Source organism: Mesocricetus auratus, unplaced genomic scaffold (genome assembly GCF_017639785.1).
Source record: "Mesocricetus auratus isolate SY011 unplaced genomic scaffold, BCM_Maur_2.0 Super-Scaffold_100013, whole genome shotgun sequence".
NCBI classification, from domain to species: Eukaryota; Metazoa; Chordata; class Mammalia; order Rodentia; family Cricetidae; genus Mesocricetus; species Mesocricetus auratus.
Genome location: NW_024429196.1, coordinates 82,890,849 through 82,918,245, shown reverse-complemented (window position 1 = coordinate 82,918,245; position 27,397 = coordinate 82,890,849). Strand labels below are relative to the sequence as shown.

The following is a 27,397-nucleotide window of genomic DNA, read 5'->3' as shown; positions in this document are numbered from 1 at the left end:
AAGATGCTTGAAAATAATTCTGAGCTTTCCATTGTGCTCCTTTGGTCTACCTATTTGTTGTGTGCCAATAATGCCTTGCTTCTGTTGCTCATTTGTTTGTTTGTTTGCTTGCTTGAGGGTTTTGTCTGTCATTTTATCTGAAGTAGGGTCTTAGGCGACCTAGATCTTACTATGTAGCCTAAGCTGGCCTTGAATTCTTAGGGAACCTACCGCTTCAGCCTCCCAAATGCTTCAATGACAGTTGTGAGCCACTATGCTAGTTTTCCAATACTATTTCTGTTGCCTATTTCTCTGCAGCCTGTCTTAAAATCAGGTTTTATGGTCAGGTATAGTGTCACACACCTCTTTTTAAATTATTTATTTATTTATTTTACAGTTAGAGATAAGTAGTTTAATATGTGCTGGCTACTTCTTGTCCCCTCCAGATGCCCCGTGGCCTTCCCATCTTGCTCTGTGATCTGTAAGGATAATATCAGGAGGCCTCCTGGTTGTATCAGTTACTTCATTGTCGTGGCAACTAGACGGAAGAGTGTCCCACACCTTTAATCCCAGCATTTAGGAGACAGAGGCAGGAGATTTCTGTGAACTCAAGCCCAGTCTAGTCTACATAACAAGTTCCAGGACTCAAAAATAATAATAAAAATAATAAAGTTTTAGCCAGGCAGCAGTGACACAAGCCTTTAGTCCCAACACTTGGGAGGCAGAGGCAGGCAGATCTCTGTGAGTTCAAGGCCATCCTGGTCTATAAAGCTACACAGAGAAATCCTGTCCCGAAAAACCAAAAATCATGAAGATATTGATGATGATGATAATGTTCTCTTTTGCTCAAGATTACTTTGATTACCTTTGTTCTTTTGTGTATCCATTTCATGATTTTTTTAAGTTTCTTTTTACATTAGTTAGAAAAGGGTAGGAGATACCACAGTGCACATAGGAAATTAGAGGAGAGTTTGTAGGATTCAGTTCTCTCCCTCCACCTTGTGGACTCCGGGGGTCAAACTCAGATCATCCGGTTTGGTGTCAGGCACCTTTACCCAACTGAGCTGTCCTGCCAGACCAGGACTGTTTTTCAGTTTCTGTGAATAATAGTATTGGCATTTTGATGGGGGTTGTATTAAATCTATAGAGCGCTTTAAGTAGCATGGACATTATAAAATTGATTTTCTCAGCTAGGCAGTGGTAGTGCAAGCCTTTAATCCCAGCACCTGAGAGGCAGAGGCAAGTGGATCTCAAGGTCAGCCTGGTCTACAGAACTAGTTCCAGGACAGCTAGGGCTGTTGCACTGAGAAACCCTGTCTGGAAAAAAAATTTTTTCTCAGTTCATGACCGTGGGAGGTCTTTTTCCATCTTATCTTTTTTAATTTCTTTCTTCAATGCTTTATAATTTTAATTGTAGAGATCTTTCAAATCCTTAGTTGGGTTCATTTGTACATAGGTGGAGGGGTTGTAAATGAGACTGCTTCCCTGATTTCTTTGTCACCAAGTTCATTATTGATATCATGTTTTATTATTATAATTGTTATAATTCTAAATTTTGGATGGAGAGTGGGTTGTTTGCTTTGGGGTAGGGTCTTGCTATGTAGCCTTGACTAACCAAGAACTAACTCTGTAGAGCAAGCTGGCTTCTCTCCTGCCTCTGTTTCCCCATCCTAAGACAGATAACATTCATACCAGCATGCTTGCTGAAAAAGAATCTTTAAGCCATGAACAAGCTGCAGTGTCTCCCTTTGTTTTGTTTTAAGTTTATCACCTTGGTCTCCTAGAGTCATGAAAATATTTAATTTTTAAGTATATTTTAGGAAGGAATTAGGCTAAATGGAAGAATCAAAATGAGCAACTGACAATAAAGGACAAATTGAAAGGTCCCAAGTGAGAGGGCATTTAAAACCGACCATTCAAATTGTTCCTAAGCATCCCTTTAGAAAAAAAATAAATTTATAGATGAATAAGTACTTCACTAACTTGAATCTAAGGCTCAAAGTTAAAACTAAAATTTGAATCTTTATTTCGTGGCAAAAAAATTTATGCCTACAACAATTTTCTATTCATGCTAAATTAAAATCCTGATTTGCTATTTTTGTGTTACCTTGGTTTGATAGATATTTGCTCGGCTTTAAAATGTTTCTTCCAAGCTTGTAGCTCAGCAGTAGAGTACTTGCTTAAATGTATGTAAGACCCTGGGCTTGATCCCTGATACCACATAAAGAAAAACATAAAAAGCAAGTTAAATTGCTTTTCAGACACACATAGACATCCAGTAAGGGTGATAATTGCTTTCTGTGTAACCTGCAAAGTTCATAAGGCCTTTGTCATTGTCAGCTTAAATGGGATCATCCGTGGGGCCATTAAATTTAAGCTGGCTGTAAAAAGCCTTCAAAGTGCTACTGCTTCCAGCTGATAAGAGCCTCTGCTTTTCAAACTTTCTGCACAACGATTATCTTTAGCTCTCTCCTCTGACCATAGCATACATGAGATATTTCAGTGAAAAAACATGTAAGAAGGGTCAGAAGCCTGCTGTCTAGATTCATCACTATTCCCTCCGGCTGTGTTCCACTGGCGGACGTTCTCTGAGATTCCTGCTGACCTTGGTTTGTATCTGTTCACTCAAATTTGGGCGTGTCTCAGAAAGGTCTGTCCCTCTCTTCAGAGTGTAGGGTTTGTGTCTGTTTGGGTCACTAGTGCCTCCCCAGTACCCAGTAGATCAAAACTTCCCAATGCAGTTTGCACTGGTACTGCATTCCTTAAATGCCAGCGCTGGTGCTAGCAATTTTGAAGCTGGTGTGGACTACATAGTCCACAAAAACAAAATAGTAATAATAATAATAATAATAAGCTCAAGAGATGGCTCAAGAGTTAAGAATGGTTGATGTGCTTGTAGAAGACCTATTTTCAGTTCTCAGCATCCACATGGTGGTTCATAACCAGGGGTAACTCTAGTTCCAGGGGATCTGACACCCTCTTCTCACCCCAAGGGCGTGAGGTACACACATGGTATACATATGTACACACAGGAAAAGCACTCATACACATAAAATAAAAAGCTTATTTTTTTAAAAAAGCCATTATTTGAGTGAGTATGGTGGTGCACACCTTTAATCCTAGCACTCAGGAGACAGAGACTGGCAGATCTCTGTGAGCTCAAGGCCAGCCTGGTCTATAGAGTGAGTTCCAGGGCAGCCAGGACTACGCAGAGAAACCCTGTCTCAAACAAACAAACAAATAAATAAATTGTTTTAGATGTGAGAGAAGGCAAGTATAGCCACTCTTTGGCGAGCTATTATTACATTGGCCTAGATCATAGTTTCCCCAAGACCTAAATAAAGATGAGCAGAAACAAATGACATTGGCGTTGCCAACTTCCAGGAAAATCCTAAAGACTACCCCTAGCAGGTGCAGAGTAATGGCCCAGTGGTTAGGAGCACCGGCTGCTCTTCCAGGGGACCCGCATGGCTGCTCACACTCATCTGTAACTGCAGTCCCTGAGGAATTTATGCTCCCTTCTGACCTCTGCTGGCACCGTATACACACTGATACACAGACGTAGCTGCAGGCAAAATACTAGTACACATAAAAAGGAGAGGGTGTTTAAAAAAAAAAAAAAGACCACCAGGAACAATTCCCAGTGTGAAGAGAAACAGAAATGGGGGAAGGGGTGGACAAGAAGGAACCACGATGTTTCAGAGCGGCAGGTAGCCCAGGGGCGTCCTTCACATCGTATGGGTGGGTGGCTCTTATGTTCCTGTCAAAGTCCCCATCTCATGGATGATCCGTGGTACATGTCTCTATTTTCGCCTTAAGGTGGCAAAAGCAGCAGAAATATCAGCACTGAGGTTAGTTTTCCACACCCCTCCCCTCCCCCACACCCCTCTTCCTCCCCATTGTCCCTCACTCCCGACCCCTTGCAGTGTTCAGCTCCCCTGCTCTGGGCTCACCAGGTTCTCGCACCGTCCCTCATCACAGGCACAGTACTCTAACCTATCCTGAAGGTGGTAGCCCCCTCTGATGGTTTGGGGCCCAGAGGAGCTGGCAGCCTGAGGTGGAAACTGCCATTCCTGTCCTCTTGGGATGCAGGAGGTTTAGGAAAGTCGTGTTTTCCCTTGCTCCTTTCCCTCCTCAGAGTGAGTTTCTCAGTTCTCGAGCGCATGCAATGTGGATCATAGCACACAAGCCAACAGCGCCATCTACCGTCTGCATTTTCTGATGCCAGTTCCTAGTATCTGGCTGACAACAGGAAACTCCGCATTTGCTTTATCTGCCTGTCAACCCATCATTTTAAATCTGTGTTACGCTGTATTTGCACCTAACTTTGGAGATACACCTTTCCTTTACTTCCGGTTGACACAGAGGTGGCCAATCTCAATCCATCTGTAGATTCACATCACATCAGGGAGTATCAGGCCCACGTATAGACTCAGGAGGATCCCAAAGAGGCTCAGAACATCCTCACGTCAGAAACATTCCAAAAGCAGAGGAAACCCAAAAGCTCTATCTAAAGTGTACCTCAAGGGCCTGACAATGTCTCTCCACTCCCTGCTCTTAAACTTTCTCATTTACATGCTGGCTTTAGTGCCCCCCACCCACCCACCTTAGCTGGCTGGATGCTGTGTTTTCTGGGCTGCAGAGCAAAGCTAGCTCTCTGAATCTCATGGGTTTACTCCAGGATGAGATGAGAGGGGAAGTCACTTCAGAATCTTATATAGTCATATCATAATTCAAAAATGCGTTCAGTCCAACTTCAGGTCCCCATAGACTATAACAGCCTCAAACTTGTTTTCAAAGTCTCTTTTGAAATGCATGGCAATCTCTTAACTGTAATCCCCTGTAAAAATCAAAACCAAAAGGTAGATCACACACTTCCAACGCATCGTGGCACAGGTTATACGTTACCATTCCAAAACACAGGGAAAGGAGCATAGTGAGAAAATGCTGGTCCACAGCGAGACTGAAAATTAGCTGGGCAAACTCCAAACTCTGCATCTCCATGTCTGATATCAATACACTCTTCTGATCTCCACAACTCCTTTCAGCTTTATTAACTGTAACACACTTTCTCTTGGGCTGATTCCACTCCCTGCTCTCCTCAGAGGGTACCCCAGAGCTCTGGCATCTTCAACATCCTGGGGTCCCCGGGGCAACTTGGGTTTCAACTTCACAGGTTCAGTCAATGACCTCTCTGGACCCCTGACAAACTAATGGCCTCAGCGGCTGTATTCCATAGCTCCTTTCTTCTGTCCTTAACTCTAAACCCAGAACCACCTGGCCATAATTGCCAAGTTCTGCTGCTTGTCAGGGCTGGAGCATGGTCCCCTCTTTCAATTACATTTTAACTAGCTTTCTGTCTTTCATGGCCTAAGCTTGGCTGTCCTAAAACTTGCTCAAACTCAGGGATCTGCCAGCCTCTGCCTTCCAAATGCTGGATTAAATGCATGTACCACTCCCTTTGGGAGTCATTTTCTTTGTTTTGTTTTGTTTTTCGAGACAGGGTTTCTCTGTGTAATAGCTCTGGCTGTCCTGGAACTAGCTCTGTAGACCAGGCTGGCCTGGAACTCATAGAGATATGCCTCCCTCTGCCTCCCAAGCCCAGCCATTTCCTTTCAAACCACCACACCCAGTAAAGCTGTTTTATCAAGTTGGACTTGGTGATATTTGTATCTTGGTCTATTGTTGGTCCCTATCTGGGGTAAGTAGATGTTTGTTTTTGTATTCCCCAGGAACAGAGTCACACAACAGTGGTAGAGACCGGGAGTCATAGGCAAATCTGTCACCTGTTTGAAGCCTCTCTTCTCTAGAGAATGAAGAGGAAGGTGTGAAGATAAAGATCAGGCAGACACTATTTCTAAACAATCAGAGGAAACACCCAGAAGTCAGCTAGTTAATGTGCCCCTTCCTTCCTCTCCCCCCTCTCTCCTCTCTCCTTCTCCCTCTCCTCCCTTGTTCCTCGCCGCTTAGATCCTTCTTAATACTGAGACCCATTCCCACTGTAAAAAGTTCCTGCCACTCATTAACACACAAAGTCACGAGAACTTTCTTTCTCCTTCCTTTTTTTTCCTCAGTATGAATTTCACTTACTCCTAAAGCCTAATATATTAGGCCTGCTCCTGTCACAGGAGGACAGCCACTCTTCCAGTCCCTCGATACCCTTGAAACCTGACAGAAAGATATTGTCTCTCTCAAGTTCCATTCAGAGAAAGACTCCTGTGAAAGCTTCCTCAATCTAAGCATAACCCTATGACCACCAGCTGGTAAGGATGGGCTGGGATTCTCTCAGAAGCCTGCTGAATGGATGGAGGTGGGGCTCCAGGCCTCCAGAAGGAAAGATTTCCCAAATGAAAGGGGCGTCACGGCCGGGTGTTGGTGGCACACACCTTTAATCCCAGCACTCAGGAGGCAGAGGCAGGCAGATCTCTGGGAGTTCTAGGTCAGCCTAGTCTACAAAGCTAGACAGAGAAATCCTGTCTAGAAAAATAAAAAATGGTGGGGAGTAGGTCATGGCCAGGCTGGGGTGGAGGATGGCAGATAGCTGGAACCTCATCCTCAGTGTCTAGGTTAGTAATGGAGAGAGGCCAGGAACCAGGTCACAGGTTAATCTTTCACCTGGGTGTAGCCTCCTGGTGAACTGGAGATGTGAACACTTTGTTTCTAGTTACAGAAAGCTTCCAGGTCCTGGGTAAGGATTTCGCAAGCAATTTCCAGAAATTTCTCAAAGTCTGCTACCCATAACCTGGATGTGAATCAACTCCCCTCTGGAGACAAAAAAAAAAAAATAGCCTGTGACTCAATATAATAGCAGCACTACAAAGAAATGTAATTAAGTCTCGCTTCATTAAATCCACCTAGTACTTTAGCATGGTAATAAAATGCAGTCATCCATTAGTGTTCACAGGGAACTGCTGCCAGAACCCTGCAGATGTCAGTCTATGGATTCACAGGTCCCTATGTGAATGAAATATCTGCATAAACCCTATACACAGGGCCAACAACATGCCTCTACTGGCAAAGACACTTGTCACCCAGCCTGATGACCTGAACTCAATCCCTGGGACACACATGATAGAAGGAGAAAACCAACTCTTGAAAGTTGTCCTTTGGCCGGGCGTTGGTGGCGCACGCCTTTAATCCCAGCACTCGGGAGGCAGAGGCAGGTGGATCTCTGTGAGTTCGAGACCAGTCTGGACTACCAAGTGAGTTCCAGGACAGCCTCCAAAGCCACAGAGAAACCCTGTCTCGAAAAACCAAAAAGAAAAAAGAAAGTTGTCCTTTGACCTTTGTGCATATGCTAAGGCACACGTGTACTTGCACACACGAATACACACGTACACACACAAACACACACACACAATCTTTGTATGTCTTGCCTGCCTTTAATCCTATCATGCATACATTGTTTGGACAGGGTCTCACTGTGTAGATCAGACTAGCTCAGAACTTGTTATGTAGACCAGGCTGGCCTTGAACTCACAGAGATGTGCCTGCCTCTACATCTCAAGTGTTGTGATTAAAACTGTATGCCACCCGCTGGTGGCCATACCAGGCCCAGCTTTAAGCCAACTACCCTGAAAGTGGATTTGTCCATTTTTAGCTCTCTCACTACTCATAACTATCTTAAACCCTGAAGTTAGCTGCAGTGGCATCCATCTGTAAACCCAGCTACACCAGAGGCTGAGAAACATAAGTTCCAAGACAACATGAACTAGACAGCAAGACCTTGTTGAGCCCTCAGGAAAAGGCCAGAATGTCCAGCATTCACAAAGCCCTGAGTTCCATTTGCTGCACTGTGGAAACCAGAATCAGTAGCTCATACCAGCAATCTCAGCACCTGAGTAGGATGAGTTCAAGGTCATTCTGGGCTACACAGTTGAGTTTGAGGCTAGCCTTGGCTACATAATGAGTTTGGTGCTAGCCTCAGCTACACAAGACTCATTATTAAAAAGAGGGAAAAAATCTGTAGTGTATACATACTTACATAATGATTTTGCCAACTCATTAGTTTAATGTTTATCCCTAGTAATTGTCTTTGTCTACTCTATCAAACTATACCACATTTTTAATTCTTTTCCTTGTAAAATTTTGATCTATGTTTATAATTTCACTCTTGAAAATACCTGTTTCACTCCCTTTTTAATACTAACAACCACCTTTGTTCCAGCTAGAACATGTACTCTTTGCATTTAAATTACTATGATGAGCGGAGTGTGGTGATACAGGCTTCCAATCCCAGTAAAAATTGGAGACAAGGCATCAAGGTCATCTCAGTCACAAAGAGAATTCAAAGCCAGGCAGGCTCCTTTGAAAAGAACAAGGGGACAGGAAGAACAGGACCACACACACACACACACACACACACACACACACACACACACACACACACACGACCATCCTACTGTATGCTGTATATTTGTGCTTTGTTGTATTACATGACTTTCAATACTGCCTACTGTATTCTAGATTATTACTCTAGTAAGCACCAAGTGTGATTATTTGTACTATTTGGTGAGTCCACCATCTGAAAACCCAGAGCTGGTTTTCTGTTGTGTTGTTTCCCTGTTTGCCTAGCTATCACTGCGCAATGTGGAGTTAGAAAAGGGTTGGAGAGATCACTGAAGGCACCGGTTTGTAAATCACCAAATAGGCTGCCTTTTATTAGCCTGTACCTTTAACTGTTTCCAAACAGCGTCCAGACACAAGTTGCCACCTGTGCATACATAAGAGCTACAAGAAACTTATGGAGCTCCACAAACCTTAGAGTCTACGGACATGACCAGAGAAATAAATGAAGAGTGGATTAAGAAGACATCAGAACTTCCGGAGAGCAGTATCCTGTAAATCACCTGTAAGTCACCTCTGTGTCCCCAGTATTCACACAATCACCAATACATGTTAGGCCTAAAACGAACATTTTAAGAATATGTCTTGGGGGTTGGTGAAATGGCTCAATGGTTAAGAGCAATTCTCAGGGCTCACAACCATCTGTAATGATATCTGGTGCCCTCTTCTGGCCTGCAGGCAAGAAACTGTATACACAATAAAATAAATCTTTAAAAAAATAAAATGTTTTAAAAAAGAATATAGTGTCTCCTATGTGTGTATATTATATATATGCATACACATACACATACAGACACATACACTTTTTTTTGAGACAGGATCTCCTGCTGTAGCCCAGGGTGACCTTCCACTCTTGGGAATCTTCCTGTCTCAAACCCCTGAGTGCTAGGTAACAGGTGTATGCAATAACCACTAGCAAATTGTTACATAACTGAAAAAAACGCATAGTTAAGATTCTACCTAATCCATTCCTGAAACAATATCCTGTCTAGTTGTTACATAACCTTGTAGTAAGTCATACTATCCATTATACAAGTCCTCTCATCATCTTGTCTGTTTCCTCCTCTTGGTCCTTGACATCTCAGTATCTTTTAGACCAGTGTCTCTCAATTTATGGGTCATGACTCCATGGGGGTCAAACTACCCTTCCACAGGAGTCTCATATCAGATATCCTGCACATCAGACATTTACATTATGATTGGTAACAGTAGCAAAATTACAATTATGAAGTGACGATGAAAATAATTTTATGGTTGGGGGGTCACTACAACCTGAGGAACTGTACTAAAGGGTCACAGAGTGAGGAAGTTTGAGAACCCGTTTTAGACTCATCTTACTATATTCCTATGAAATAAAAATCAACAAACTAGCTGAGTTACACTGTAGTTTATTTACCCAATGAATTCCAGGAACACCTGCTTCCAATCTGCACAGAAGCCTCTGGCTCATCCTCATCCTACAGAGAAACTGATTAACTGCCCAACATGTGAAAAATATGCTTTGGGAGCCATCCCCGGGCCTCAACTTCTGGACGCTAACTCCCAAATGAGCACACATGAATGGCGCAGGAAGCCTCAGGACCAAAGTGGCCCTGGATGGAAGCTCCTTCTGGATGACGGAACCCCTATGAATTAAGGGGTCAACCTTGTTAATTCCCTAATAGAAGCAGGCAGAAACACTCAGGGCTTTTAGTTGAATCTCAAATGCTGGCCCAGTGTGCTCTAGAAACTAAACCAAAGCAAGCCTTCCTTCCTTCCCAGTATGAAGACAGCTTACTCTCTGTGCCTCCCCAGGTGGTGCTGTAATAGCAATGTACATGGAGCATGGAGAACCACCTCCAAGACAGGTGACACCACCGAGTGGAGGCCCCGGGGGAAGGACACAGCTAGCAGTTTCTTGGAGGCTATGCGGGTCCCATTCTCTGCTGGGCTGGACATCTTCATGGTTCTGCCTCCTGGAGCCCAGGCCTCAAGCAGGCTAAGGAGTGGGACGAGGTGTACTGTGTACAGGCATGAGGACACCATGGAGGCACATCAGGAAGAGGCAGAGGAACGGCCGTCTGGGTGCTCCTGGGGCGCGTGGGCAGGACTGGGCAAGCATCTCACCCCTCTGGGATGAAGGGCCGAATCAGCTCTGGGTTCAGCAGTGACTCCTCAAGAGGCCGGTCCACGTGGAAGTCATGGACATGGGGAGGGCCTGGGTGAGCCTTGGGTGCAGGTCCTCCTGGGCGCTGAGGAACTGGCAGCTCAGATGGATGGGCAGGCAGAGGAGCTGTGAAGAAGTACTGGTGCAGAAGGGCCTGAGGGCAGCAAGTAAGGGGCAGAAGAGGAGATCCAGTCACTACCAGTCCCCAGAATCATTCCGCAAACTTGCCTGTGTGCCTGTCCAGCACTGTCCCAGCAGCTAGGAACATGGCAGTGAGTGAGCTTAAAAGTCTTGCCAACAGAGAAAGGGGTTGGGGACATAAACCAGAGAAACGAGCAAAATGCACAGTATGTCTCCAGCAATGGTGATAGCTTGTCATGCTATGTCCCCACAAATGAAACATTCGCTCTGGGCAGGAGGCTCCTTAAAGACTCAGGAAGTAAAGGAAACTCACAAGTCCCCGGAAACACCTGAGACTGTAACTAGACTCAGGTCAGATTTGTTATCAGTGTCTATCTGGAGTGAACAGACCCTTGTTCACGTCTCCCAGGACAGAGGGCAAAGGTCACGGAATACTCTTCTGAGGCCTCCTGAAGAACACCCCCACTGAAAAGCCCCATCTCCTGGGGTTCTAGCCCATCACAGAGGCTGAGAGTCACTGACTCTCATGGGCAGGGTCCCATGGCTACTGAGGGCAAAGTATCAGAACAGTGACCACAACCCTGAACCTTACCTGGGACGATGCAATACGCTGGTGTGGGGGGTAGAGGAGGAACTGGCCTAGCAGGTCCAAGGCCTGGGGAGAGGCATCGGGCAGCACCTCCTCCAGGGGCACCGGTGCCTGCTCCTTGAAGGAGATCTTGTTGTAGTCAGGCAGCTCTGTGATCTCCTGAGCCCAGAAGAGGAAAAAAGGAGATGAAAGTGGGCCCTGCCTCAACACTCCTGATGCAGGATTTCTTTCCCTTTCTCACTCAGACCGAGGTTCATCATCACCCACACATGCTCTCCTTTAGCTTGCCCACCCTATCTGAGCCCTGCTCCTCGCCCAGCCTGCGGAGATGCTACCCAGACAAGACCCGGCCCTCCCTTGGGGGCCAAGAAAAACGGTCTTCATTGGTCAAGGGAGGCTGGGGCCCCAGGACGACTGCATAGGGGAGAAGCCACTTCCTTCTGGGGAATGGAGCACACCTGCCCCCTCCCCAGCAATGGCTGCTACTAACCGGCCAGATTTGAGGACTGGGGGTGCCCAGGATTCGAAGCACACAGCAAAGTTGCTCGATGTCATTTTCTCCCGGGAACAGGGGGGACCCATTCAACAGCTCTCCCATAATGCAGCCCACAGCCCTATGGATACAGACCTAAGCAACTGGAGATCTCACACATGAGTGATCAAGCTACCCAACGCAACAGCTCTAACACCTCACGCCACGGGCAAGAGAGGTACAGAGGTTTCTAATACAGTCAGCTATTATCCCTCCACAGACATCAGCTCTTCAACGGGGCAGCCCCTGCCAGCTTCAAGACACTCAGACTCTCATGTCTGGGACACCCAGCTCCTCCTCCATTTTGGGGTGGGGGGGCAGAAATGCAAAGTTACCCAAGTCTCAGACCTCTGAATACCACAAACTATCTACCGAGTCCCCCAAAATGTGGAGCCTTCATACCTAGGGACACAAGCCTCACTCTAGCTCACTGTTGTCTCATCCTCAAGTCAGATACCTGAACATACTACATGCCTTGCACCCCAGACCACCTTCCCGCCCCCCATTCCCAGAAGCCTGAGACTACCACTCTCCTAACCCTCCCGCAACAAACTCCAAAACATGAGGGTGAAGGGCGCAGATCCCAAGTTGCTCAGACTATTCTAACCAGAGGGGACATCCCCATGGCAGGCACACATTACCTCATCTACCCCAAGAGTCTCACCAGAGGTCGACGCCCTGGTCATACTGCCGAGCACCGTACAGGAGCTCAGGAGCTCGGTACCACCTGGGAGAGAAGGGTTTGAGACCACAGCTGGATTGTTGCTCTAATGAGAAGCGCTGAGTTCATCCCAGCCTCACAGCCCAGGCCTGGACAAAAGGCGCAGAGGTGTCTCTCCCCCAGTGAGACAGGGATACCTGGTGGCCACCTGATGTGTGTAGAGGCGACCACTGTCTGGAGAGAAGACCCGGGCCAGGCCAAAGTCAGCTATCTTGAGCTGGCCCGAGGCACTGATGAGCAGGTTGGCAGGTTTCAGGTCCTGTGCATACAAAAGGAGGCATCAGTTTCCCTGTACCTAGACAGGACTTCAGGACAGGGAGATAGGCAGCTGGGGCTCCATGTGCCTTAGAGCCACAGCCCTGGCTGCCTACCTTAAGACCCTCTGACTGCACCCTCTTCAAGGACTAGCTCACCCCAGCCCATACTGGTACTGACCCGGTGCACAATGTTGTTGGCGTGGCAAAAGGCAACACCTTTGAGCAGCATCTGCAGGTAGCTCTTGACCTGCGCTGGGGCCAGTGGCCTCTGGGCGTGGCGCACCACCTCTGCCAGGTCTGACAGCATGAACTCGAAGGCCAGCACAAATCCTGCACCATGTGGGAACACAGCCTTCAGCTGTACCACCTGAGGGAAGAAACCCAACCAGCCTCTAGACCAGGGGTTTGGCAAACGTCTACCTCCAAAAATAATGACATCAAGATTCGTTACGGTAGTAAAATTACAGTTACGAAGTAGCAACGAAAATAATTTTATGGATGGGGGTCACCGCAACATGAGGAACTGTATTAAAGGATCGCATCGTGAGGAAGGCTAAGAACCACTGCTCTACATTCACCTCCAGACCGGCTCTGTTCCTGCCCCACCACCAGCAGCACCATTAGCCCAGGCCCTGACAGAGGGCCAGGCAGGCAAAGACGGCCAGGTCAGACCTCACGGTGCTCTGCTGTCCAGAGACAGAGTGGTCCCCACTCTAACTCTCCACTAATAATCGGGAAAAGGGCCAGAAGGTCACTAAGTGGGCAGCAGCAATCCGCCGCTCAACGTGGCCCACTCACCTGCAGATCACCTGGAGAGACACCCTCAAGCACCAACTGTCACCCATTTCCTCTAGGAACATTAAATCCCAGCACCCTGGGGACAGAGCCAGGAATCGCACCTTCCCTGGTACTGGGACAACGAAGGTACATCACACACAGTAGCTACCAAAGTCTCAAGGCCCAGGCTGCACAGAGCTGTGAGCTAGGATGCAAGGATTCCGAGCAGCTTACAGAACAGGGGATAAATGGCCAACAAATAATAAGGGGAATATATGTTAGGTTCTGGAAGGTACAGGAATAGAGGGCAATGTGATTCCAAAGAGGTATGTATACTTTATTTAGAAAGGGTAAGCCTGAGGAGGTGCCAGTTACGCAGAAGTTAAGGAATCAGGCCTGAGCTGGGAGAGCAGAAAGAACAAGGCCCTAAGGCTAGCAGAGGTGGCTGGAGGGACAAGAAAATATGTGTCTTTTTGGAACAGAGGGGAGGAAAGGACTTGAACTCAGTATGTAGCACAAGATGACCAGGATCCTCCTGCCTCTACTTCCTAAATGTTGGGATTACAGGTGTAATCAACACCTAGCTGATGAACATTTCTGTTCTGTCCTGACGGGTTCCTGGAACCTATTTGGATGGTAGTCCCTGCAGGAACACCTAAGAAGTAGTAGTTAGTGAAGAAGATGAAAACAGCTGAGGACAAATATACTATTTATATATATTTATACATACACACACACACATATATATGCATGTCTTTGTGCTTGGAGGTATGTGTGTACATACGTGTGTGCATGAGCATGTGGAGAACCATGGTTGAAGTCAGGCGTCTTCTTTAATTGCCCTCCACCACATTATCTGTTGAAGCAATGTCTCTACTGAATTCAGAGCTTCACCAATACGCTGGTCTGACTGGCCAGCTTGTTCCAGGGATCCCCTGTCCAGTACCTTATAAACATGGACTCACAGGTGGGGTACCACACCCATCTGGCGTTCACCTGCTTAACACCGCCCAGTGAGCCATTTCCCCATCCCCTGAGTATATTTTTTAAGAAGAAACATTTGATCTGGACAGAAAGTTCAGTGGTTAAGAGTACTTGTTGTTGTAGAAGACCCAGGTTTGGTTCCCAGCACCCACATAGTGGCTCTCAACCATCCATAACTGCAGTTCCAGGGAATCTAAGGCCCTCTTCTGGCTTCCATGGGCACCAGGCACACACACTGTAAACACACATACAAGCAGGCAAAATGTTCATATACATAAAATCAAATATTAATTAATTAACTGGTTAATTAAAATGGCAACTTTAGGTGTCTGGCAATCACCAACATCCTTATGGATCTTGCACCCCTGTCCTGTCCCACACATAGGCTGTCTGGAAAGCCCTTTTATTTTCAACAAAAAAGACAGTAAATAATCATTGGACAAATTGAAACATACACCTACATTCAGACAGCACACAAATTATAAAGGAATAAGAAATGAAAACTTATCTACTGTCGGTCCTGAAACATAACACCACCAGACTTCACACTACACCAGCACACAGACATACACCAGGTGTGTGGCCTTGTCACCTCCTACTGATTCCATTACACGTATGTTCTCAGGAAACAGACTGGGACCTCCTGGGTGTCACTGGTGCTATGCACAGGCCAGGACTTAGGAGGCCCCAGGGGAAGGCTGTCAGTGACACTCAACCCAAAGTCTTCACTGGATATCTGAAGACCCACCAACTGATGATGAAAATGTAACGTTGCCCTTGCTCAACAAATTCCCGGAACCCGCTTTGAAAAGCAGGGAGACAGCACTCGGGAGGCAGAGGCAGGTGGATCTCTGTGAGTTCGAGGCCAGCCTGGTCTACAAAGTGAGTTCCAGGACAGCCTCCAAAACAATACAGAGAAACCCTGTCTCGAAAAACCAAAAAAAAAAAAAAAAAAAAAGAAAGAAAGAAAGAAAGAAAGAAAAGAAAAGAAAAGAAAAGAAAAGAAAAAGAAAAGCAGGGAGAACTCAGGGTGTGACCACATCCAAAGCCTTTGCACACCCTCAGAACAAAGTAGGGCTCAACAGGTACAAGTCACTGAGCAATCAGTATGGTTGCGGACGTAATTTAGTGGCACAGCACCTGTCTAGCACAGGGCAGGAAGGAAAGCAGGAAGGTGGGAGAGGGGGTACAAGAAGGAAAGGAAAGAGAAAAAAATCACAAAATATTTAAAAGGAAAAATGAATGGGCGAATGAGCAATGAGTGGGATAGTGGACCTGGGCGCATAAATAAGGGGTACGCAGGCAGGAGCAGAGTGGGAACTAGAAGTGAATCCTTTAAAGTATATGTGGGTGGGTAGGTGGGGATGAAAATGAGCAAAAGCGGGAGAGAAGCTACTGCGCTGGAACCTGCCGCCCACTGTCTTGTCCGGCGCCCGGAACCCAGCCCCACTCACATACTGACTGTCCTCGATCTCCTGCAGAGCCTTGATTTCCCTTAGGGCCTGGTTAGGAATGCCATCCTCCAGCCGCCGCAGGGCCACCTTCTTGAGGGCAACGATCTCTCCAGTCTGTGCAGGAAAGAGTGCAGAAGACCTTCGGAAGGCCAGGAAGGGCAGGGAGAGAACTCACCAGGAACAAAACACCCAAGACATCCGCCCCTAGATCGGGAATAACCGTCCGCTAGGGGACGCGCTCCCGCAGTTCCGCCGCTGGAAGCGGGATCGCCCTAGAAGGGACCCAGTCAAACATCCAGAGACCCCCCCGGAGGCCCGCGCGAGGGCAGGTCTCAGCACCGAAAGGCCGCACCTCGCGGCCTGAAGCAGAGTGGACGCAGCGGGTAATCCTCGGACAGCGCGTGCGGCGTGGCCTCACCTCTACGTGCTTGGCTTTGAAGACGATGCCGTGGGCGCCCTCCCCGATGCGACCGAGGATGCAGTACTGGTCCATGTCGGCCAGCGGCGCTCAGATCCTCCACTGCCAGGGATCCAGCGCAGGTCAGAGCGTGCAAGCGTTGCCTAGCAATAACGTGTCTAGCCGCGGCTCCGTACAGCACGTGACCGGAAAGACCCACGCGGAGCTGAGTCAGGACTCTGCATCCCCGGCCAGGCAACACCTTACCGCAGCCTTGGGCAGTCATCCGCGGATGACCGAACGCTTCAAATCCGGCCACGGCGCCACGTGACAAGAAACGCTACTGCGTGCAGCCGGGAGGGGCAGGGCCACGCAAGTAAAGGGTGTGTTCACGCGCTCAGGGGCGGGGCCTCTGCTAGAGAGGAGGTGCCTGTGGGAACATCCAGAAGAAGCTGGCAGGACTACCAGTCTAGTCTGCAACTCACTGCAGATGAGCCTCTTTGTAACTTACTCCAGCTAGTGTTGGAAACAAGCCCAGAGGTGAATCGTGGAGAATCACTTGGGCCTTCTGGTCTCTCCACCAGGCATCATGAGTCCAGGTACCTTTTAAGAGACCTTACTAGGCCTGGGGATAAAGCTCCGTTGGTGAAATGCTTGCCTAGAATGCACACTTGGTCTGATACCCAGTACCACATAAACTGGTCTCACTAAAGCAGTTCTGCAGTCCCAGTACTTGGTCAGGTCATCCTTGCCTACATAGTCAGTTCAAGGCAGCCTGCACTAGGAGACCTTGTCTCAGAATACAGCGAAATCCCCAACAAGCATATGAAGTGATGACCAACATCCCTACTAATTAGGAAAAAGGAAATCAAACCACAACAAGGTACCTCACACCCTTTAGGATGACAACTATCAGAAAAGTAGACGATAAACTCTGTGGTCGCCCTGCCTATAATTCCAGTACCCAGCAAGCAGAACAAAGCTGAGACATCTCAAGTACGAAATCGGTTGGGACGTGGTTAAGTGCTAACACAGTAAAACCGGGGAGAAATCTAGAAAGGCAGAAGAGGGAGGGGAGGGAGGGAAGCATGCGCAAATGTTGGGAAGGCAAGGATGCAGAGAAAATGCAACCCTTGTGTGCGTTTGTCGAAATTTAAGTGTGCTAGGCATGGCGGCTCATTCCTCCAATCCCAGCACTGGGGAGACTGAGGCAGGAGGATTGCCTCGGGTTCAAGGCCATCATGAGCTACAGTGTGAGACTGTCTCAAACACAAAGCAAACGAAACCTTTAAACAGAGTGCGAGGCTGGACCCTGTGGATGGCTGTGGAACCCTCTCTTCTTCTGGGCATGAAATAAGTGAGAAGTTTTGCCAGCCCTTTGGCACACTACTCATGGGGCTAAATCAAGAAAACAGAAAATTCAAGTTTGGACCACAGTGTGAGGAGGAGCCTTTAAAAAAAAAAAGAAAAGAAAAAAAGCAGATGTGGTGGTGTCTCCTTGTTCTTCCAGCGTTGGGAGGTAGAGGCAGGAAGTCCAGGAATTCAAGGTCATCCTTTGACTTCATGCTGAGTTTAGTTTTTATAGGCTCAGAATTAAGGAGAATGTAGCATTAACATCCAAACTGATACACTATATTTTATTATAATTTTATACATAAGGACACACAAAAGAAATAAAGGAAAATCAATGTGTTGACTACCATGCCTCTCTTTTTACACATAATATCATGATATTAGAGCATCTTTTTTTTTTTTTTTTTTGAGACAGGGTCACATTGTGTAGCTCTGCTTGGCTTAGAACTCCCTGTGTAAACTAGGCTGGCCTGGAACTCACAGAGATCTACCTGCCTCTGCCTCCCAGTATTCAGTCTATGAAATTCTCAAAAAAATGCATTTAATTTTGAAGACAGAGAGAAAATTTTCTCCGATTGGACAGTATTGATCAGAGAAAGGTAAGGTGTTCTACTGACACCTAGTGTCTGAAGCATGGCTGGCTGAGCATACAAAAAAAATGTATTACCTGCCTGGTCCTTAGTCATTGTGCTTTGTTCCTTATATGCTCCAGTACTTTATCTTGTTGCTATGACCCTAACCCCACCCACCAGGAAAATGGCACAGCTGACAGCTATTAAAACCTGTTAATCAATCATATTGGTTCACGTCAACTCTAATGTAAAGTGCTCTCTAGTTTGAGTATATACATGTCAAACTAAGGAGTTGTTGGTTGGAATATGGCATGGCAATCCTAAGGTTGCAATAGTGACATGCATACCTTGGTGGTAACCCACAGTTCTTTAATTAGACTTAAGAACCATTCAACAAGAGGGAAACCATGCCTTACTAGATACCTAAGTACTCAGTGTGTGATGGCTGTTCTTAGATGTCAGGTTGACTATGTCTAGAATTAACTAAAATGGAAGCAACTGGATACACCTGTGAGGGATTTTTTTCTTAATTAAATCCTTTGAAGTGGGTCCAGACTATATAAAGGATATGAAAGAAGGAAGTTTGCTTTCTTTGCCTGCTTACTTTCAATAGTAAGTCCATTTCTTTCAGTGGTATTAGAGCCTTTTTCATCAGGATTCTGACATGTACTGAGCTGGGACATACAGCCTCATGGGCTGAATAGTGACTGGGTTTTTGGACCTTCCATTGTTAGACAGCCTATAAGCCATTTTAATTAATCCCCATTGGATGGATGGATGGATGATTCATTAGATAGATAGATAGATAGATAGATAGATAGATAGATAGATAGGGTGAATGGATGCATGCATGCATTCATTATGCTCCCCTAAAGAACCCTAAATAATACACAGTGCTAGTGAAGTCAGGTTCAACTCCTAGCTGTCATAACTGTCCATAACTCCAATTCTAGGATTCTGAGCTCCTCTGTCATCAAGAATGCACATGGTGCACAGACAAACATTTGAGCAAAACACTCATACACATTAATAAGGTTCAGGTCCCTAAAAGCATCATGGCTGGCAGGGAAACAGACCGGGTGAGGAAAGAATGAAATTTGGTTCAGCACAACTTAGTTAACCGGTGCTGTGACAGACTTCTGGGGTCTGACACCAAGTGGTTTATTTTAACCATACTTAAGCACAGCACAATTTTGGGAAGAAGTTTTCTGATGACAATTAACTCAGTCCCATGTGCACAACGACGCTTAAGACATGTTTACATTAAAAGTCTTTACAAAGTGCACATGGTTTCTTCCATAAAGATTAGTGCTGTTGACTCAGAAACAATGTTTGAGATAAGGGTCTCCAGGAGAATGAGGTAAACAGAATGCTTGTGGGAGTCAGGATTGACCTGGCCCTAAGATAACATAAGTAAGTTACTTAGGCTGCTGTAAAAGACAAGTGACATCTCTCATAATGATGGGTTTTATGGAATGAGAAGCAATGCCCAAGATTTGGGAGGGGTAAACAAACATAGTATCCTGGGGGATTCAGGTAAAGCCTGCCCCTACAAATAGCAAAAGATCACCAGGTTGTAAACTACATCCCTTCCCAGCATTCTGGGTGAAAAACAGATGAACATCTCCTACCTTTGAAGAGATAGCATCTGCATTTAACTTGTCCTGGTTTCCCTAAGCACTTAATCTGTGTGCACAAGGGCTTCGTACCCTCTACAAAATAAAATAAGAAAAATCTTTTTAAAAAAACTTTTTAAGAAAAAAAAAGGAAGCATGGAGCCAGTGAGATGGCTTATCAGGTAAAGGTGTCTGCCACCAACCCTGACTACCTGAGTTCCACGTGATAGAAAGAGAGACTGAATCCCACAGGTTGATCTCTGACCTCCATACATGTACTGTGGCATGAGCCCAACACATACACATACAAATTAAATTAAAATGATTAAAATGAAATGAAAAAAACTTTAAAGAAGCAATCTGTAACCAGTCTTTATTGTTCCCTTGAAGGTAGGAGAGAGGAGTGGGGAAGTCCACCTTCACCTTTAAGTCCAGCATTCGGGAGGCAGAAGCAGGAAGATTTCTGTGGGCTCAGGGCCGACCTGGTCCTACAATGAGAGTTATCAGGGCTACACAGTGTCTTAAAATATATATATAATCATGTAAAACTGCTTCATCCCTAATAAACACATGCTTGTGAAAGCTATTTCTGGCCCAAATGCAGGTATATGGATGGCTACATTGTGGGGAGCTAAGGAATAAATGAGTGAATGTATAAGGAGTGAATAAAGTCCTGAGTTAATGTGTATGTTGGCATGAGCACAGCTATGTCAAGGCTCAGTGCCTCAGACCCGTAGGAGTGGCAAAACCTTCCCCTTTTGGGTGAGACTCGGATGCAAAGCCTTCCTCTATTCTGAGTTCAAAGGTTGGCAGTGTGTGGAAAAACTAGCAACTACAGCTTCCCTCTCCTGAATGTTTATAGCCTGAGACTGATGGCCTACAGAGACGGCCTACCAAACTGGCTAATTAAGGCTGTACGTAATAAACCCCTTGAGATCCTGCACTCCATCAAAATAGCATATCACACCCAATCCTAGCTTTTCAATGTGTGTCTGTGAGTCTGTCCTTTCTTCATTCCCTTGCCACCCCAAGTCATCCCAATCATGCTGGATGTAACACTGCCCTACCCACAAAAGAGCAATACCTACTGAGTATATTAATTGTAAAATAACTTGAAATTTTAAATAGGGGGCTGGAGTGGTGGCTCAGTGGTTAAGAAGACCAAAGTTGGATACCCACAGCTAAACACTGAACTGAATTCCTGGAACTTAATGACAGAGATGGAGGAGTGATGAGCAAAGGGGTCAAGACCATGATGGTGAAAACCACAAAGACAGCTGAGCAGATAAGGGGGAGCTCTTGAATCCGAGACTGATGCCTGAGAGGCCAACAGGGGACTGATCCAGACTCCATGAATGTAGTGCCAGTGAGGAGGCCACAGAAATCACTGGGGCCTTGGGTAGTAGATCAGTGTTTACCATGGTGTATGAATGATCTTTGGGAGCCCATTCCAGATAGAGGGATGCTCTCTCAGCCTGGACACATGGGGAAGGGCCTAGGTCCTTCCCTGGATGAAATGACAGACTTTGGAGATCCCCCCCAAAGAGGGCCTCACCCTCCCTGGGGAATGATGTGGGGATTGGGTGGGGGATTGGGAGGGCTGGTGGAGGGACAAGGGAGGAACTGGAATTACTACATGAGCCACAATGTGGGTGTTGGGAACTGAACTTGGGTCTTCTTTTTTTTTTTTTTTTTGAAATAATCACTTTTCTATTTTATTTTATATTTTTTCCTCATATATGTCTTTATTTAAATTAGAAACATGAATGCTTCACATGTCAATCCCAGCTCCCTCTCCCACCCCTCCTCCCTTGTCCCTCCACCAGCCCTCCTAGCCCCCCACCCAATCCCCACATCATTCCCTAGGAAGGGTGAGGCCCTCCTTGGGGAGATCTCCAAAGTCTGTCTTGTATGTATGTGTGTATATGCATGTGTGTGGTGTATGATGTATGTGTATGCATCTATGTGTGGTATATGTGTGCGTGTATCTAAGTGTGTGTGAGTGTGTGATGTGTCTATGTATATTTGGTATGTGTGTGTGGTGTGTGATTGTGTGTGTGTGTGTGTGTGTGTGTAGGGGGGCATGCATTCTGCATGCCAGAAGAGGGCACCAGATTTCACTACAGATGGTTGTGAGCCACTGTATGGTTCCTAGGGATTGAACTCAGGACCTCTGAAAGAGCAGCCAGTGCTCTTAACCTCTGAGCCATCTCTCCAGCCCCCATCTACTTTGTTTTTGAGATGAGGTCTCTCGACTGGGGTTCACTGATTAGGATAGGCTGGCTTGCTAGCAATCCACAAGGACCTTCCTGTTTCTATCTCCCCAACACTGGGTATACAAGCCCAGTGCTACCACACCTGACTTTTTACATGAGTTCCAAGAATTAAACTCAGCTCCTCATGCTTCCCAGTCAGTGACTGTTTTAAAGTTGTCTTTTCCTTGGATTAGCTCCTATTTTCTTCCTGAAAATCCATTTTTTTCAGAGCTCATAAAGTTGACTCTGACATTTTCCCCCTTGGTTTTTGTAGGCAAAAACCTTCAAAATAGCCATCAGTTTCATTAATGTCTGTACTGGCTGGTTTTGTGTGTCAACTTGACACAGCTAGAGTCATCAGAGAGGAAAGAGCCTCAGCTGAGGAATGCCTCGATGAGATCTAGCTGTAAGGCATGTTCTCATTTAGTGATCAACAAAGGAGGGCCCAACCCATGGTGGGTAGTACGGTCCCTGGGCTCATGGTCCTGGGTTCTATAAGAAAGCAAACCGAGCAAGTCACGGATCGCAAGCCAGTAAACATCAGCCCTCCATGGCCTCTGCACCAGCTCCTGCCTCCAGATTCCAGCCCTGCTTGAGTTCCTGTTCTAACTTCTTCCAATGATCTGGAAGAATAAACCAAATAAACGCCTTCCTCACCAACTTACTTTTTGGTCATGGTGTTTGTCATAGCAATAGAAACCCTAACTAAGACAAATGATAACAGCTATTTTGAAGAGTTTGTTTGCTAAGTTGAATGTCTAGATCTACTTGACATCATTGTTTGCTTGGTCGAGTGAGTGGGGATTTGGTTCAGACTTTTTGTTTATTTGTTTGGGGAGGTTGTACATGTTTGTGCTGAGTTTGGAGCTTACTTTGTTTTGCATGTCGTATCATTTTTGTTTTTGCCAAAAACTGTACATTTTAGGAAATATATCTTAGTGCTACCATATTCTTATCTCTGTTTGGTTAGTTGCTCAGAACCAAACTGCATAATCTGTTGCCGCAGAGAATGTGCAATTCCCAGCACTAGCTTTATTCACTTATTTGGTTTTAATTTTAATTTTTTTAAAGATTCATTTATTTATTGTGTATAAAGTGTTCTGCCTGCATGTATCCCTGCCAGCCAGAAGAGGGCACCAGATCTCATTACAGATGGTTGTGAGCCACCGTGTGGTTGCGGGAATTGAACTCAGGACCTCTGGAAGAGCAGTCAGTGCTCCCAACCTCTGAGCTATCCATCTCTCCAGCCCCTAATTTTAATTTTTTGTATTGAAGCGGGGAATTTCATTCTGTAACCCTGAACTCACATGTAGTTCAGGCTAACCTCAAACTCTCATTTTTTAAGTGTGTGTGTGTGTGTGTGTGTGTGTGTGTATGAATGTAATAGGCATGGGGGTCATGTATGCCATGGTGCACATGTAGAGGTCAAAGAACAACTCTCTCTCTTTCCACCTTTTTATGAATTCTGGAGATTGAACTCATGTCACCTCTGGGCTTGTATGACAAGTGCCTGTACTGGATAGGTAATCTTACCAGCCCCAAATACTGCTGCTTCTGTTTCCCTCTTCCTCCTCCTCCTCTTCCTCCTCCTCCTTCTTCATGTTTCAAGATGGGGGTTTTTCTGTGTAGTCCTAGCTGTCCTCTAACTCCATCTATTAACCAGGCTGCCCCAAACTCAAAGATTTGCCTGCCTCTACCTCCAAAAGGCATGCACCACCACACTCACACCCACCTCTTTTTTCTTTTCAATTCTTATTTCTAATTGTTAGCATACCTTCTTCAAAGGTAACTTTCTAACTGTGTGGTTGGCCAGTGATCTGGAAAAAGGTTGAATATCCAAGGCTTCCACCCTCTGCCCTTGGGTCTGTGAAGTTTAGGGAATGTGTTCCAAAGTTCAACCTGTTCCCACATCAGTCTTGTCTTTTGCTGTTAGTCAGGGCTGCAGCTTCTCCAACTCTGTTAGAACTCTCTTGTTCTAGAACCTCTGTTAACTCTGTCTCACCACTTGCTCCAACAAAGACACAACCTTAATTTAGGAGACATGGGTTTCCTCCATTTATGTCCTGTCTAGCTGACTGTTTTTACTGACCATTCTGCCAATATATGGTTTTGCCCTACCACCGATCTGTATGATTGCTGGTTTCCATGACAAGTGGTGCTATGTCCCTTTATCAATTTATTGTCCTTATGCTACAAATTCATCCTTCTGTCTTCTATAAAAACAGATCTGGTATCTTATTTCCATTTGTCAGACATGTTTTGGACCTGTTCTCACAGGGACTGCAGACACCTTGCAGGAGGCGGGATACAACACACATGGCTACAGCTAGCATCTTCCCAGACTCTCAAACGTGCTATGGACCTTCGCCCTGGACTTTTGATGGTAAATCTTCAGAGTCCCAGAAGGTAGAAAAAATTTTTCACCAATAAGTTAGGTCTTCCATACCACTGTGATTTATCTGTCTTTGTCAAAGATAAACACAGCCAGACAGCAGGCAGTAAAAACAGAGCTTAATTAGTAATTGCTGGCAGTAAAGGAAAGAGCTGAGCTCAGAGTGAGACCTGTCTCAAAAACAGGTATATCACACACTCACAGACACACACGTACACACACATGCACCTATCCACGTACCAAAGACTGTTATACCTAAAACTTAACTCTTAGCTAACAACACCTACTACAGGGTATTAAAAGTCACACCTGGGGACAAATACCAAGGTTAGACCATAGAGGTAATTACAGCACAAATGAGAAAGAGCTCACTTACAAAGCATTTGACACATCATAGGTTAATGACACAAACCTAGACTAAGGTGGGTCTGGTGCCTCTCATCTGTCATCCCAGCACTGGAGAAACTGAGGCAAGAGAATTGAAGCAAGTTCAAGGCCAGACTGGTCTACACCAATAGTTAGGTTCTAAGTCAGTCAAGGCTATATACAAAACCTTGTCTCCAAAGGGGAAGGTGGGGAGGACAGATATGAATAAATTCAACATAAAAAAAACAGGAAAATCTATCACCTATTGTTGTGGTTTGAATACTAGTTGTCCTCCAGAGACACACGTTTGGACACTTGGTCCCCAGAAAGTGACTGTTTTGGAAAGTTGTGGAACCTTTAGGAAGTGGAGCCTTACTGGAGAAAGTAGGTAATTGGGAGTGGGCCTAGAGGCTTGGTAGTCCAGCCCCTACTTCCTGTTCATGCTCTACTCCTAACGGTGGAAGTATGTGACCAGCGGTCTCATGGTCCTGCCTTCCCCATCATAATGGACCATATCCCCTCAAACTGTGAGCCAGAGCAAACCCCCACCCTTAAAGTTGCTTCTTGTTGGGTATTTAGTTACAGTGAGGAGAAAAGTAAGCAATATATGTATTAAAGGAATAAAGAGGTTTATGTAGCAGCCTTGCTTAATAGAGGGATGACTCATGATCATCCGTGACTATACACGCATGAAGCATATCCTGTTTGTGTTGAGCAAAATCATATGGCTTGGTCCACAGTTTACCTTACGGTTGCTACAGTCCCATTTAGCTTTTTCATTAAATACTTAATGATTTTTACACCAAATTTGCATTTAATCAAAATGAAGTATTGTAAACCTATGGCCCTGTTGCAGCTTATTTGGTTTTGCATATTTGATTGTTTTTACCTTTCCCAAAGGAAGTAAGTCCACAAGATACTAAGTAGGGTCTGTTTTTGCAAAGAGGGGAAATTCAGTCCTAATTAAGACTACATATTCAGCCGGGAAATGGTGGTGGTGATTCATGCCTTTAATCCCAGCACTCAGGAGGCAGAGGCAGGTGGATCTCTATGAGTTTGAGGCTTGGCCTGATCTACAGAGAGAGTTACAAGATAGCTAGGGCCACACAGAGAAACGCTGTCTCGAAAAAAAATAATAAAAATAAAGTAATATAATCGCTAATACTCAGTGACAAGGAGAGCCTGTCATAGGAGTATTTAAACCCTATGGTTTCCAGCTCTCTTGGCTTGTGAATCTTGTCTTCCACAGTCCTAGCAACATTCAGTCAGGTCTACTGTGTGCCACATTCAAAACTTCCTTTCATCCTGTACTCAGTTTGCCATGGGTGTATTCTAATCTTGAAAAAGAAAATATGTATTAATGAGTTGTATATGAGTGGAGGTAAATCAAAACAATAAAAAATTGGGTTTATATTTATGGAACATCAGTACATTTTGTGCCACTAAAACTGTGGTGTATGTCTGAAGGCCTTTTAATGTATACTTGGAATCATGGAAAAGTTCAATTTGTAATTCCAGTGTATATTTTAAGTGAAGGGAGAAGAGAAAAGAAAAGGGAAGGAGAAGGAAAGAAAGGAAAAAAGTAGGAATGAAGGTGGGGAGGAGAGAAGAAAGAAGGGAAGAAAATGGAAAGAGATAGGGAGGGAGGAAAGCCTGGCAATATTCCACAAAACTGTCCTCTGACCTCCATACCTGCTTTGTGGCCACACACACACACACACACACACACACACACACACACATACACACACACACACACACACACACACACACAATAATAATAATAATTGTAACAGATCCCCAGACCTTAGCACAACGGACTCCATGATAGAAGTACCATTCAGTACATAGATCTCAACACATGGATAGCACCATCTGCCAAATGAAAACAAAGACCTACTCCATTTCATAGTTCTGGGAAATTCATTAAATGTACTAACCTTGCTTTGGGGCTTCTGTAGTTATCCTTCCGATTAATTGTTCATGTTAGCTGAAGTATGTCAACCAAGAATGTGGTTTTTGTGCTCAAAAGCTCACCCTGAGAAAGGCTCAGTGCTCCACTTGAAGGCTTTAAACTTTCCCACTTTTACAACTGAATTTAGGTTTCAGTTCTCTGAGAGGGGCAAACAGGTGTCTCTCTCTCTCTCTACAAAGGGCCCTGTATCAACGAATTGCATTCAGGGACAAAAGACAGAGCAGAAGCAAGGCCTCAGTCAGCCCTACAGTGTCTCAAGGACAGTTCCTGCAACCCCCTTAAAACTTAACCAAGTATGTCCAAAGATAAAACCTTAGCCAATCAAAAGTATGCTAATATAACTACTGCTTGCTTAACCAATTATGTTTGGGATGACCTAACCATCCTTGCTTAAAAGCAGCCTGCACACACCTCTCAGGATTGTCTCCATTTTATACAGGCGAATGATCCCACATATGCTGGTAAATAAACGCTCTTTGCTCTTGCATGCTATTTGAGTCTGGGGTCTTCCTCCACCATTTCCTTGGACCCCTTACACACTGGGA

General features: G+C 45.5%; 1 protein-coding gene across 4 annotated transcripts; it reads right to left on the bottom strand.

The window, feature by feature from the left end:
- Window positions 1-9,697: 9,697 nt before the first annotated feature.
- Window positions 9,698-16,667, bottom strand: Cdk20 (cyclin dependent kinase 20). Of its 4 annotated transcripts, none has more exons than XM_021232000.2 (8): window positions 16,279-16,665; window positions 15,927-16,040; window positions 12,890-13,078; window positions 12,592-12,713; window positions 12,398-12,460; window positions 11,692-11,815; window positions 11,205-11,360; window positions 9,698-10,625 (listed from the first exon to the last, which is right to left on the bottom strand). In XM_021232000.2, the coding sequence occupies exons 1-8, from the start codon at window positions 16,417-16,419 to the stop codon at window positions 10,428-10,430; spliced, it is 1,107 nt and encodes a 368-aa protein (XP_021087659.1). In that variant the 5' UTR covers window positions 16,420-16,665; the 3' UTR covers window positions 9,698-10,427. The 4 variants fall into 4 exon arrangements, with proteins under 4 accessions (XP_021087659.1, XP_005078501.1, XP_021087662.1 ...); XM_005078444.4 differs by having other exon boundaries at window positions 16,345-16,661; XM_021232003.2 differs by lacking the exon at window positions 12,890-13,078 and having other exon boundaries at window positions 16,279-16,667.
- Between the last annotated feature and the right edge of the window lie 10,730 nt (window positions 16,668-27,397).

Excerpts from the sequence above, each read along its gene's own strand:
- Cdk20 (XM_021232000.2), bottom strand. The coding sequence starts at position 16,419 with ATGGACCAGTACTGCATCCTCGGTCGCATCGGGGAGGGCGCCCACGGC. Across the intron at positions 16,041-16,278 it reads ACTCTGCTTCAGGCCGCGAG|ACTGGAGAGATCGTTGCCCT; the intron begins GTGCGGCCTTTC and ends TTTCCTGCACAG. Across the intron at positions 13,079-15,926 it reads AGATCGAGGACAGTCAGTAT|GTGGTACAGCTGAAGGCTGT; the intron begins GTGAGTGGGGCT and ends TTCTTCCCTCAG.